Source organism: Garra rufa, chromosome 22, assembly GCF_049309525.1.
Source record: "Garra rufa chromosome 22, GarRuf1.0, whole genome shotgun sequence".
NCBI lineage: Eukaryota > Metazoa > Chordata > Actinopteri > Cypriniformes > Cyprinidae > Garra > Garra rufa.
The window spans coordinates 39,214,720-39,229,665 of record NC_133382.1 but is presented as its reverse complement, the minus strand read 5'-3'; the positions used below and the strand labels follow the sequence as shown (position 1 = coordinate 39,229,665).

Genomic DNA, 14,946 nt, shown 5'->3' with positions numbered 1-14,946 from the left:
CAGAACAAAAATGTATGGATAATGTACTCACCCCCTTGTCATCCAAGATGTTCATGTCTTTCTTTCTTCAGTTGTAAAGAAATATTTTTTTGAGGAAAACATTCCAGGATTTCTCTCCATATAGTGGACTTCTATGGTGCCCTGAGTTTGAACTTCCAAAATGTTTAAATGCAGCTTCAAAGAGCTCTAAACGATCCCAGCCGAGGAAGAAGAGTCTTATCTAGTGAATACAATCGGTTATTTTTTAAACAAATTGACGATTTATATACTTTTTAATCTCATCTTGTCTAGCTCTTTGTGTACTCTGTGTACTCCTGTATTTGTGCATGTTGAGCATTTGTGGTTAAAAAGTGTTCTTAAATATTCTTTTTTGTAGAAAAGAACCAATCGTTTCGCTAGATAAGACTCTTCTTCCTCAGCTGGGATTGTTTAGAGCTTTTTGAAGCTGAATTTAAACTGCATTTTGGAAGTTCAAACTCACAGGCTCCACACAAGTCCACTATATGGAAATGTACAACTGAAGAAAGAAAGACATGAACATCTTGGATGACAACGGGGTGAGTACATTATCTGTAAACTTTTGTTCTGGAAGTGAACTTCTCATTTAACTGAGGCACCTATAAACATGAATACTGTACAAACTCAACAGCCCTTCACAAACGCCCTCCAGACGACTTTAGTTTTCCACAGGACTCTGTTTCCGATATTGGCCGGCCGACTGCCTCTGCTGGACGTGCAGTTTGTTGGGTTTGTTGGTCTGCCGCCACTGGCACAGCAGGATGGATCTGAAGGTGGTGCGGAAGGTCTTGTTGCAGAGCGCGTAACACATGGGGTTGACGGTGCTGTTGACGTAACACAGCCAATACCCCAAAGCCCACAGCGTCTCAGGGATGCACTCGTCACAGAACACGTTCACCAGGACCATGATGTTATACGGCGTCCACGTGATGATGAAGGCCAGCAGGATGGCGCTCAGCGTCTGCGCCGCTTTCTTCTCCTTCACCAGAGAGATCTTCTTGCGCTTGTTAACCTGCGTCTTAGCCTTGCAAGCGAAGCGTTTGGCCAGCGCCGCGTCTTTGAGCGAGATGTTGGCGTTGGGTTGGTCTTTGGAGCTCACAGACGCTTTTGAATCCAGAGTGGAGTGACCAGACAAGCCCTTTCTTGGTTGGACGCTCTCGGAGATCGAGTTTATGGCTTCTGAACCATCCTCTTCCTCCTCCTCGTCGGATTGATCGACAGACACGACGGTTTCGTTATTATTCCAGCTGTCGCTGCTATTGCGGTCCGTGACGCCGCAGTGACCCTTCCGAGCTTTACGACTCAAGGACCAAAACCAAAACCGTCGCTTTTTGGTTTTCCCAGAGCTTCTCTGGCTCTGGTGGAGCTCGTAACTGCTGTGACTACGTGAGCTTCCCGGATTCCCGACCGATTCCTCCGGACTCCCTTGGTTCCCAGAACCCTTGAGTCCAGCCAGGTCTTTGGAGCGGTTCTCCGTCTCCTTGTAGATCCGCCAGTAGAGGACGGTCATGATGGTGACGGGCAGGTAGAAAGCGGCGATGGCCGTGCAGAAGGTGGTGATCGGCTCCGAGAGGAACTGGATGAAGCATTCGTCCGGCGGGACCGTCCGCTTCCCGACGAAATACTGCCAGAAGAGGATGGCCGGCGCCCAGAGGATGAAGGAAATAGACCAAGCCAGTCCGATCATAGTCATGGCTCGTTTGGTGGTCCGTTTGGCTCGGTACGTGAGCGGACGGGTGACGGAGAAATACCTGTCGAAGCTGATGACCAGCAGGTTCATGACGGACGCGTTGCTGGCTACGTAATCGATGGCCAACCACAGATCGCACGCCCAGTTCCCGAGCGCCCACTGGTCCATGATTATGTAAGTGGTGTAGAGGTTCATCGAAAGCACACCGATGATCAGATCAGCGAACGCCAGGCTGAGCAAATAGTAGTTATTCACTGTTTTCAGCTGCTTGTTGACTTTAAAGGACACCAGGACAAGGATGTTCCCGATGATGGTGACTAAGGAAAGCGAGCCGCACAGAAACACGATCATCAAGACCTGCCAGATGGTGTGTCCGCCCAGCGGGTCCGAAGTCATGGTGCGCGGCAGCGTGGCATTGTGGCCGCCGGTCAAATTGAGGAGCGAGTCGTTGGCGGGCCGAACGGTCCGGACGTCATGTGGTACGAAGGCTGTGACGGGATAAGCCCGCATCCCAGGGGAGCTGTTGGTCAGGAATAATCCAGGCTCGGCGCTCTGCGTCAGGTTCATGGTGGCATATTCTGTGGACGAAGCTGAGAGATGAGAGATGTTAGCCTGAGGGAATGACACAAAGAACTAGAAAAACACACTTGATATCACTTTCAGTCTTTAATTTGTCAAATTTACAAATCTGGTTTTTGCTTTGTCATTATTATGGTGTATGGAGTGTAAATTGATGTGGGGAAAAACTCATTTAAAGCAGTTTAACATAATGCTGCAACAAAACGTGAAAAAAAATTAAGGGGTATGAATACTTTTGCAATGCACTGTATATGCAAATATCAATTGCCTCATACTAATAATACAACATTGATATAAAAATAGTAGTGCCTATATTACAATTACGTGACCCTGGATCACGAAACCAGTCATAAGTGTGAATTTATCTGAATAGGTAAGCTTTCCATTGATGTATGGTTTGTTAGGATAGGACAACATCTGGCTGAAATACAACTGTTTGAAAATCTGCAATCTGAGGGTGCAAAAAAAAATCTAAATATTGAGAAAATTGCCTTTAAAGTTGTCCAAATTAACTTCTTAGCAATGCATATTACTAATCAAAAATTAAGTTTTGATATATTTACGGTAGGAAATTTACAAAATATTTTCATGCAACATGATTTTTCTGTCCTAATGATTTTTGGCATAAAAGAAAAAATATAATTTTGACCCATACAATGTATTGTTGGCTATTTCTGCTTAAGACTAGTTTTGTGCTACAGGGTCGCATGTGTTATATTGTATTACTACTAGAGTAAACTTAACTATAAATTCTATATTTTATTAAACATGTATTTTTTTAAATTACACTATATTATATTACAGTGTATGATGTGTTGTATTATTTAAAAAAATAACAACAAAAATATTATAAATTACTATTGGTGTTAAAAATAAATAAACTCTAAAATATATTATATGTGATCCTGGAGCACAAAACTAGTCTTAAGTAGCACAGGTATATTTGTAGCAATAGTCAAAAATAAACGTTGAATTGCAATAATATTTCAGAATGTTATGTTTTTCTATATTTTTGATCAAATAAATGAAACTTTGATGAGCATAAGAGACTTCCAAAAAAATGTAAATCTTACTGATCCCAAACTTTTAAACAGCAGTGTATGTCAAAACTTAATTTTTGATCAGTAATATGCATTACTACTTCATTTGAACAACTTAAAGACTTTCTTCTGAATATTTAAATTTTTTTGCACCCTCAGATTTTATTTGTGACACTGCTTACAGCATCTTTAACTACTTTAAACTGTGATACTCTTGAGATAATCTGCTTGAGAGGTTTGCTAGTATCTAAGGACATTGAGATCCACAGGAAGAGGAACACTGGCAGTGATTGTCTGGTGTTTCCAGGATGTTTGAGTTTGATTGCACAGCGACAAACTTAAACGTCAAACAAGATCAACCTGACAAGAGACGAGACGCCAGAGAGAGACGAGAAAGAAACAGAAACATGAGGATGTGCAGGAGAGAACAGCAGACAGAGAGAGAAAGAGGAAGTGATCATGATCATCTGATGCTGAGATCTCGTCTCTGTATCTGGTGTCTCTGCTCATCATGTCTGTATTCAATCATCAGACTCATAATGTTGTTTTCATCTGTGGGCTTTGGGTCATATATGATATTGATTCACATCATGAGCCGGCTTTAATTCATAGCCCCCGCTGAATAGCAGGATTATTAAAATAAATGAATGTCCTTTATAATAACCTACATGATTCATTTGCAAACCTAATTCACAATGTGCATCTCTTAATATCCTCGCTAGATTTGATCCATAATATCTCACACACACATGTATAAAACACACATTACCTCATATAAATGAATATAATTATTCAAAAATAAATGAGATGTGAACTGAAAAACACACAGCGCTGTTAAACATTCATTAGATGGATCTTTAAACATCATCAGTGTCCTTCACAATCATTATTTACACACAAAACACTGATAACCATCATAAATCAGCTCATCGTAAAAACACAAACCACAATATCTACACCAGAGCCTGAAATCAGAGTTTTATCAGCCGTTTTGACGTCAAACAGAAATGAGCACTGAATAGACCAGAGAGAAACCAGAAACTGAAGAGATATTCACATAATGGATGAAAACTGAGACAAAAAGATACAACTTTATAGACAGAAACTAATATTTTTTAGCAAACTCAAGAAAAAAGACTGTATAAACACACATATTTAGTCGTTTTTATGATCAGACAGAGGTTTTGTCCTCAAACACACAGTTTCTTGAGGTCACCTGAGGTCAGCTAAAGGTGAAGGGTCACACAGACATCAACCAGCTCTTTATTATTGAGGAAGAGTGTGTGTGTGTGTGTGTGTGTGTGTGTGTGTGTGTGTGTGTGTGTGTGTGTGTGTGTGTGTGTGTGTGTGTGTGCGTGTGTGTGTGTGTGTGTGTCTGTCTGTGTGTCTGTGTGTGTGTGTGTGTGTGTGTGTGTGTGTGTGTGTGTGTGTGTGTGTGTGTGTGTGTGTGTGTGTGTGTGTGTGTGTGTGTGTGTGTCTGTCTGTGTGTCTGTGTGTGTGTGTGTGTGTGTGTATGTGTGTGTGTGTGTGTGTGTGTGTGTGTGTGTGTGTGTGTGTGTGTGTCTGTCTGTGTGTCTGTGTGTGTGTGTGTGTCCCTCGACTATGAGACCATCTGCTGTTTCAGAGTCACACTCAAGTCTAAACCCACTCAAACCCAGAACACACTCAGATTAATATTTCAGCTCCATGAATTAATATTAATATATCATGTTATTATTTAAGTAGCCATGTAATAAGAGGAATCATGTCCAAGTCACAGTCATTATTATAAAACATCACCCATAAATCAACGAGAGCAGAACCGTGACAGACAGAATTTCTTCTCAATCACTGTCTCAAAAAGAAAATAAATAATTAAAAAATAAGTAGGCCTAAGTAAATTACTCAATTAATTGATTGATTAATTTTAAAAATTCAATAAAAAGTTCTGATCCATGAAACACAACAACCGGATGTAAATAAAAAATAAACAAATAATTTGAATGCATGAATGAACAAATTAATAAAAAAAAATGCATTGTTGACATCCTTAACTTCTGATACAATACATAACTATTGACATATACTGAGTATTAACTAACTATATTAATTCTCTGCCCATCAGGATTCTGGGTAATGTATTCTGTGCAAATGAGGCTATTAAACAAGATTCTTTAGAAGTTAAAAATCACACTGACTTCAAAAATCCAACCATTTTTTTGAAAAAAAAAAAAGAGGATAAAGCATTCATTCAAAGGTTTGGAGTCAGTAAGATATATACAGTTTTATTCATCAAGGATGCATTAAATTGATCAAAAGTGACATTTATCATGTTACAAAAAAAGACATTTATCATGTTACAAAAGTTTTCTATTTCAAATAAATCTGTGAATCCTGAAAAATAAAATGTTTCGCAGTTTTCACAAAAGTATTGTGCAGCGCAACTGTTTTCAACATTGATAATAACTGGAAGTGTTTCTTGAACACTAAATCAGCATATTAGATCATGTGACACTGAAGACTGCAGTAATGATGCTTTTCATCACATGAATAAATGACATTTTTAACAGATATTCACATAGAAAACAGCTATTTTACATTCTAATAATATTTCACTATTTCTACTGTATTTTCGATCAAACAAATGCAGCCTTGGTGAGCAGAACAGACTTATTTCAGAAACACTAAAAGTCACAGTCATGCTGGAGGCCGGATTTATTCATGTTTAGTTATCAAATTAAGCATCACTACCAAATCACATTTAATGTAGTAATGTAAAAACACAGTGAATTATATAAAAACTGCTGCTAGACCGGGTCTATTTCAAAGAAGTTTAACAAAAACAACTTTCATAACTAAAGATCTTTTATTATTAGCCCTTTTTCTTTATTTATAAAAGACAATGTTTCTCCTGTCAGCGAAGAGACAGAATGAAAATAACTCAAGTGTTTATTTGTGATGTTGGTTACTATCATATAAACACTGACGGTCTTTGGAGAGATGATTTATTTATCTGATCAGCTATTGCTCATGAAGATCATGCAAACTGGCAAACATTCTGTTCTAGAGAAATTATGATTAGAAGCTTGGAGTGTCTTTATACAGCTCATTTTTCCCTGAACTCCACTTACAATGTTAGTCAAAGCTTCATGCAGTGAAAACAAACGCTTTCCATCTCTCTTCATGTTTTCAGTTTTAACAGTGCAGCTAAACCACCATAAACCAGTCTAGACCAGCATCTCGAAGCTATTTTTTCCTTCATTAGGTGAGTAAACATTTTTCTAAATTACTTTACCCAAGTGAGCTCGTGCAGAAACACTAAAATATCCGAGAAAAGTGTTGGATTTTGGCAGCGCTCGCAGAAACAGAAATAATTCTGATTTGCACATGAACTGTGAGTCTCTCCCCCGCCTCCAACTTCATTTACTTTCACTGACATTATACATGATCAACGTCTCAGATGGCAGAAACATGGATATGAGAGTCTCTGCAGATAAAGAGATTCCTACAGATGATTTACAGGCTGCATATGGAATATAATAACAGAGCATTTGATAAACATGCACTCATTGATGACTCTCATCTATCCTCTGGTTCAGCTTTAGCAGCAGGACAGATGCGATCGTCAATTCTGCCGCTGTAATAATAATCATCTTCAGAGCGTAATGCAGGTCATGATAGATGTCAAACCTCTCAGAAACAAGCACTCCACCTGCTCAATTACACCCGCAACAAACACACACTACACACTACATGCACACGTCTCACACACTCACTATGAAACACAGAAATATGAAACAAATTCATGTGGTTCATAAACACCTACATTTTTTTAAACAAGCAATACAAAATCAGAATTTATAATAATTTACATATATATATATTTTTTTTTATAATTAGTAAGTTGTAAATAAAGATTATTAGAGCATTTCAGTCTTTCTACAGGTACAAAATTTCACATTTAATTCTATTTTCTAGGGTTATTATCATAAACTAAAACTAAAATGAAAATTATCAATAAAAAAAACATTTTTGTTACTTGAAACCGAACAAATGTTAACTGTAACAAAATAATTTGAAAAACAAAAGCACAAAACTAGTCTTAAGTAGCACAGGTATATTTGTAGCAATAGCCAAAAATACATTGTATGGCTCAAATTGACACATTTTTCTTTTACGCCAAAAATCATTAGGATATTAAGTAAAGATCATGTTCCATGAAGATATTTAGTAAATTTTCATACTGTAAATACAGCAAAACTTAATTTTTGATTAGTGATATGCATTGCTAAGAACTCAATTTGTACAACTTTAAAGGTGATTTTCTCAATGTTTTGATTTTGTTGCACCCTCAGATTCTAGATTTTAAAATTTGCATTAAATTGTACTTTTTACTTAGCATTTCTTTGTAATTATTTGACTTTTTTCACAATTATTTATTTGACATAGACTAATAATGGTAAAATAGTTAATATTATCAATATTAGTAAAACTTTAAAGTCAATATTAGTAAAAATAAATAATACAGTATTTTCTGAAAAATAAGTTCCACTAGATTAAAACTGCATTGATGACTATATGTATATATATATAAAAATCAGTGTACTAGTCATATTGTATTTTTACATTCAGAAATAATGCAAAATACCAGTAAATAAAAGGAAAACATTATGCATTTTAGTTTCCTTCACTCCACAACAAATCCTTTACATTTAACCAGAGCAGGAATGAAAAACACATAAATAACACTGGCATTCACTATTATAAAAAACATCATCATAAATGGCCAGACTAAATAATTCAAAGCAAAACTGGGAAATGCATTATACTTGTGTACATTCGACACCAATACAAATGTGTCAATAATGCTTGACATTAATTGCTTTTTATACAGTAAGTTGCTTTGGAATAGAAGTCGCAGCATGTTTCAGAAAATAAAAAAATGCACCTTTTATTCCAGAAAATACAGGAATAGTACAATATGGGGATAACTTTAATGCAAATGAACAGACAGCAGCTCATGAGTTTGAATCTGAGGTGACCTTCTCTAAAAGTGATATTTGACAGCTGTCATCATGTCATTTCAAACTTATATGATTTTATTTATTTTGTGAAAAACTAAAGATTTGAACAGAATGCTCATTTTTGATGCAGCTAATAGCAGACAGTGATTAGATGCTATAAATGGCTATAAAGCATCATAAAAGTTTTTCACACAATATGCAAGCACTATATTCCCGGTCTTCTGAAATCATATGAAGAGCTCCGCCACTGAAGCTCAAACCTATTATATATAATCACTGTTGAGGAAAGTTACTTTTAAAAGTAATGCATTACAATATTGAGTTACTCCCTAAAAAAATAACTAATTCCGTTACTTTTGCGTTACTTTTTAAATCTGGGCAGGGTTTGCTTGTTTGTTTTTAATATAAAAAGTTGTATTTTTGTCAAATGTAAAAACATTTTCACATCAAAAGCCTCAGGCTTAGAGAAAAGTAAATCTCCGTCTGTACAGTAGACCACAGAAGAACAAATGTCAACTCTTCAGCAATAAAAAAAGAAAACAAATGTTAGATGATCTTGAGTCATTTTTGCTTATTAGTCTGGATGAATTGGATCATCGAAGGTCGGCAGCAAAGACATCGGTTAATAAAACGGGATTAAATACATAAAGGATATTTGAATTATTTAACATTTAATTATTGCAGGTTTGTGTTGAATTTCAGTGTTTTTATTCATTTTGAGGAACACTGTATCTGTTTTTTAGTGAGTGAGATGAATTAATGCATGTTCACATTTATTCTAGAACTAAAGTAACATCTTACTCACAATTTCTCTCAACATGAGGACAGGAGAGCTTTTGATCAATAAATGAGGGGAAAACTGGCGTTTATTTATTTGAAAAAGTAACTCAGATATTTGCTTGTCAATTAAAAGTAATGCGTTACTTTACTAGTTACTTGAACAAAGTAATATTATTACGTAACTTGTGTTACTTGTAATGCGTTACCCCCAACACTATATAAGTCTGATCATTTCATGGTGTTTTTAAGATGCTAAAGGTTTGTGGCGTGTGTTTTCTCACCGTATCTCCTGATTAAAGCTCATGGGTGACTCGGCTGGATCTCATGTGCTGAAGTCTGTTCAGCTCCGTCAGTCACTGAAAAACAGCAGAGTGAAGATCATTCAGATCATCCCATCATACGTGACACATTCACTGGGCTCCGTTTAATTCACATTACATTCATATAATAGTCAGCTCAACATCTGCTGTTCAGAAGCACAGAATCAGACTCAGGCTGGAATATTCTGATTTCTTTCAGTAGGTTCACTCAGCTCTTGAAATATGCATTAATCGTCCTGTTATCTGAAGCATCACTGAACATTCAAAGGGTTTTGAGAGCCGGTTTTCGCCACACAGGTGAGATGGGAATGGGATTAAAGCTCTGGTTCAAGACGATAACGGCTGCCGGAAATATCACACACAATTCTGATCTTTCACATTCAATCACAGCACAAACACAGACATCATCCTGTTCACCCTCTGTGTTTTACATCCAGCAAACTGCACAGTTGCACTACAATATTAGTACTACTATATAGGTAAATTGAGTTATTTTAGTACATACTGTACACTCTTAAAAATAAAGGTGCTTTAAAAGGTTCTTCACAGCGATGCCATAGAAGAACCATTCAGTCAAATGGTTATCTTACGCTTTTATAATCTAAAGAACCTTCTTTCACCACAAAGAACCTTTTGTGAAACAGAAAGGTTCTTCAGATGTTAAAGGTTCTTTATGGAACCATTTAGACAAAAAAGGTTCTTCTATGGCATTGTGAAGCACCTTTATTTTTAATAGTGTAAAGTTAAACTAACTAGACACTTACAGACGTTTTAAATGGTGAGTTAAATTATTTCATAATGTAGAGTCCAAATTACCATATTAAAACGGTATCTGATATTAATTAATTAATGTATTTATTTATTTATTTATTTCAAGAGAGAGAAAGAGAAAAGTAAATGTGGAACAGGGTTATTATCATAAAAATGAAATGAAAATTATTATTTAAAAAAATGTGTTACTTGAAATGGAACAAAAGTTGACTGTAATAAAATAAAAAATACATATATTTAAAAAACCAAAACAAAATCAGTCTTAAGTAGCATGGTTATATTATATAATACATTGTGGGTCAAAATGATTGATTTCTGATGCCAAAAATCATTAGGATATTAAGTAAAGATCATGTTCCATGAAGATATTTGGTAAATTTCCTACTGTAAATATATCAAAACTTAATTTTTGATTTAGTAATATACATTGCTAAGAACTTCATTTGGACAACTTTAAAGGCGATTTTCTCAATATTTAGATTTTTTTGCACCCTCAGATTGTAGATTTTCAAATAGTTGGATCTTGACCAAACATTATCCTAACAAACCATACATCATTGAAAGCTTATTTATTCAGCTTTCAGATGTATAAATCTCAGTTTCAAAAACTTTAACCATATGACTGGTTTTGTGGTCCAGGGTCACATATTACTTGTTTTATTTTAGGTAGCTGACATAGCAACATGTATTATTTTTTGTTTAATTTAACTTAGCAGCATAATCAAAGACCTAAAACTTAAATTTAAAAAATATTTAAAAACACTGAAGTAGAATGTCCTTGATACTAAAATGACAGACTATGAATAGAGACTCTGGAATGTGTGAATAAAACACAGACGAGTGAAAGTGTAAGAATTAGTCAAACAACTCAAACAGACACAGAAACTACAGCCAAAGTCACAGTCTGTAACACACATACTCTGTTAGTAAAGACTAAACGTATTTTTGAGAAACGCAGCCCTGGACATCAGCTTTACATGACATGAACCGAACACCATGATCGACTCAGACTCTACTGTACTCATCTAAACTTCACCTGAAAAACAACACAGCCAGATGCTATGAGGAATCTCTTATTAACATAAATGATATTCAAACCAAAAATGACAGAGTGATATTTCAACTCGAAATGAAGCTCTTTGAGTGATTATGGTTTGCTGAGCAAAAAATGGTTTAATAAAAAGGCAAGCTTACATCAGGAACACACTGCTGTAAATCACACAAACTAATGATTCTGTAATATTTTAGATTGTAAATCAAAATGACAAAAACAAGGTGTCAAAATTAGGTGAATTTATGAACAACATCAAATATCTGCTAATGGAGAAAGAACAATCAACTTAATTCAAGTGAAAAAGATTTTTTCCTGAGCTCAGTCACTGCAAAAATGATTTTCTTATTTATTTTTTGTCCTGTTTCCAGCCAAAATATCTAAAAATTATTAAATAAAGAAGGATTTTCTAGATGAGTAAAAATGATCGTCTTGTTTTCAGAAAAAACAAGTCACAATTAAGTGAGTTTTTGCTTGAAACAAGCTAAATAATCTGCCAATGGGGTAAGAAAAACAACCTTATTTCACACAGAAAACAAGATTATTTTTCTCACCCCATTGGCAGACTATTTTGCTTGTTCTAAGCAAAAACTCACTTCATCTTGACTTGTTTTTTCTAAAAACAAGAAAATTATTTTTAACCCTTTGATTTAAGAATTTTTAGATATTTTGGCTGGAAACAAGACAAAACATCTAAGTAAGAAAAGCATTTTTTGCAGTGTTGACAGATATTTTTTGCTTTAAACGAACTCACCTCTCAATTTCTTAGAAAACAGGACGGTTTTTGTGCTTCTAAAGTATACTGTTGTTAAATCTGTAAAAATTAACGGTAATAAGCAGCTGTGGTTGCCAGAATTTTACTGTAAAATATGGTAGCAACATTTTAGGTTTTACGAATTTAATTTATTGATTAAAAGCTCTCCTGTCTCCATGTTGAGAGAAATTGTGAGTAAGATGTTGCTTTAGTTCTAGAATAAATGTGAACATGCATTAATTCATCTCACTCACTAAAAAACAGATACAGTGTTCTTCAAAATGAATAAAAACACTGAAATTCAACACACACCTGCAATAATTAAATATGTTCAATAATACAAATATCTTTTATGTATTTAATCCTGTTTTATGAACCGATGTCTTTTCTGCCGACTTTCGATGATCCAATTCATCCATACTAATAAGCAAAAATGACTCAAGATCATCTAACATTTGTTTTACTTTTTTTATTGCTGAAGAGTTGACATTTGTTCTTCTGCGGTCTACTGTACAGACGACACTTTACTTTTCTCTAAACCTGAGGCTTTTGGTGTGAAAAGGCTTTTACATTTGACAAAAGTACAACTTTTTATATTAAAAACAAACAAGCAAACCCTGGCCAGATTTAAAAAGTAATGCAAAAGTAACGTAACACATTACTTTCCATAAAAAGTAACTAAGTAACGAAATTTGTTACTTTTTTTAGGGAGTAACTCAATATTGTAACGCATTACTTTTAAAAGTAACTTTCCCCAACACTGATTAGATGTAACATACAACCCTAAAAACTAAGAAGATACATAGTTATTTCAACTAAAAATCATCAAATGTGAAATGTAACAGCGAATTCTGGATACCGTTAACCAATTAATAGGTTTTTACTGTAGCATTTTTACAGTCTTTTACTGTTTTTCTAACGCATTTTGATTTAAGGATATTTGTACTAAAAAACAAGACACAAATACTCAGTAAGAACATAGTTTTTGCAGGATGGATTATTAAAGAAGGATTAAAATCCAGCCTTCAGAATCTGAAAAAACCTTTTAAAAATGTTCCATCCCACTGACAGCTTTTGTACCATTATTTCTGTGTGTGCTGAGTATTTGCAGCGAGAATCAGGTTAGTATTTCATTCTGAACAGTCACTATCCGGCCATGAGACAGAATTACAGTCCATCAGAGATACAGCGCTGCTGAACAGAGTGTGTGTGTGTGTGTGTGTGTGTGTGTGTGTGTGTGTGTGTGTGTGTGTGTGTGTGTGTGTGTGTGTGTGTGTGTGTGTGTGTGTGTGTGTGTGTGTGTGTGTGTGTGTGTGTGTGTGTGTGTGTGTGTGTGTGTGTGTGTGTGTTGTTTTCAGTCCTCATGCATCGTGGGTTCCTCGCTCAGAGAATATTAAAGCTATGAATTTTTGGTGTGTCTGGAGACGTGGAGGAGCTTCTGAAGCTGTTCTCGGTTCAGGAGTGAGTGATCTCTGCAGTGCTGCTCTCAGTCTGCGTTCAATCACTGGACAGACCACAGAGATGCTGAATAAACCGCTGAACGCCTGCGTATCTCTCAGACTCTGATCTGATCAGTCCTGACCGCATACACCGGATTCTGACGCTCAATAAACCTCAAACAGCAGCATTCAGCTGATGATAGAGACACAGAAAGGCTCTCAGGTCTGCTCTGGACAGCAGGGAAAACAACACTGAACGCAGATCATAAAACTAACCATATAACAGCATACAGTTACGGCAGCTCAATAAACTGATGGAGGGAGAAACACTTCTCATATCTCCAGTCAAACTCTACTCTCTTAAAAATAAAGGCAAAGCCATGGAAGAACCATTTAGTCAAAGGTTCTTTAAGAACCATCTCTTTCTTACCCTTTTTTAATCTGAAGAATCTTCTTTCACCACAAAGAACAAGAAACAGAAAGGCTCTTCAGATGTTAAAGGTTTTTTATGGAACCATTTAGACAAAAAAGGGTCTTCTATGGCATCGTGAAGCACATTTATTTAGGAGTGCACAACAGAAATTAATCCATCATGTGGTAGAATCTAGTCAATTTAGACTAAAATAAACTAGACATTAACAAAACCAGACACATTTATAGACATTTATATATATATATATATATATATATATATATATATATATATATATATATATATATATATATATATATACACACACAAGTTATAATCCATAATGTGTTTTAAAGATACTCTTCTGCTCATCAAGGCTGCATTTACTTGATAAAAAAAAAAAAACAGGACAAAATACTAATATTGTGAAATAGTATTTTAGTTTAAAATAATGTATTTCTATTTTAATATATTTTAAAATATAATTTATTTCTGTGATGCAAAACTCATTTTTCAGCATCATTACTGCAGTCTTCAGTGTCACATGATCCTTCAGAAATCATTCAAATATACTGATTCGTTACTTTTATTATCAATGTTGAATGTCAAGATTGTTTCATGAAAAACAAATTGAAAGAACATCATTTATTTAAAATATACAACTTTTCTAACAATGTAAATCTATGCTATCACTTTTAATCAATTCAACACATCCTTGCTAAATAAAAGTATTAATTTCTTTCAAAAAAAGAAAGAATAACAATTTACTGACCACTAAAAATAAAAATAAAAATCACAAAACATTTCTATTAAAAAAAATGCTGTCCTTTTAAACTTAAGGAATCCTGAAAAAGTATCACAGGTTTCAACAAAATATTAATTAGTAATGATGCTGAAAAATTCAGCTTTGCAGCACAGAAATAAATTACATTTTACAATATATTCACATAGAAAAATGTTATTTTACATTGAAATAATATTTCAAAACATTACAGTTTTTTTCTGGATTTTTGATCAAATAAATGCAGCCTTGATGAGCATAAAAGAAGAGAATAAAATAATTAAAAATGTTTAATGTCCCAAAATATT

General features: G+C 34.9%; 1 protein-coding gene across 1 annotated transcript; it reads right to left on the bottom strand.

Moving 5' to 3' along the window:
* Positions 1–676: 676 nt before the first annotated feature.
* chrm3b (cholinergic receptor, muscarinic 3b) lies at positions 677–2,275 on the bottom strand. Its single transcript, XM_073827966.1, has one exon. It carries the CDS (start codon positions 2,273–2,275, stop codon positions 677–679), a length of 1,599 nt encoding a protein of 532 aa, XP_073684067.1.
* Between the last annotated feature and the right edge of the window lie 12,671 nt (positions 2,276–14,946).

What these genes read in the sequence shown, in the direction of transcription:
- chrm3b (XM_073827966.1), bottom strand. Translation starts at nt 2,275, where the DNA reads ATGAACCTGACGCAGAGCGCCGAGCCTGGATTATTCCTGACCAACAGC.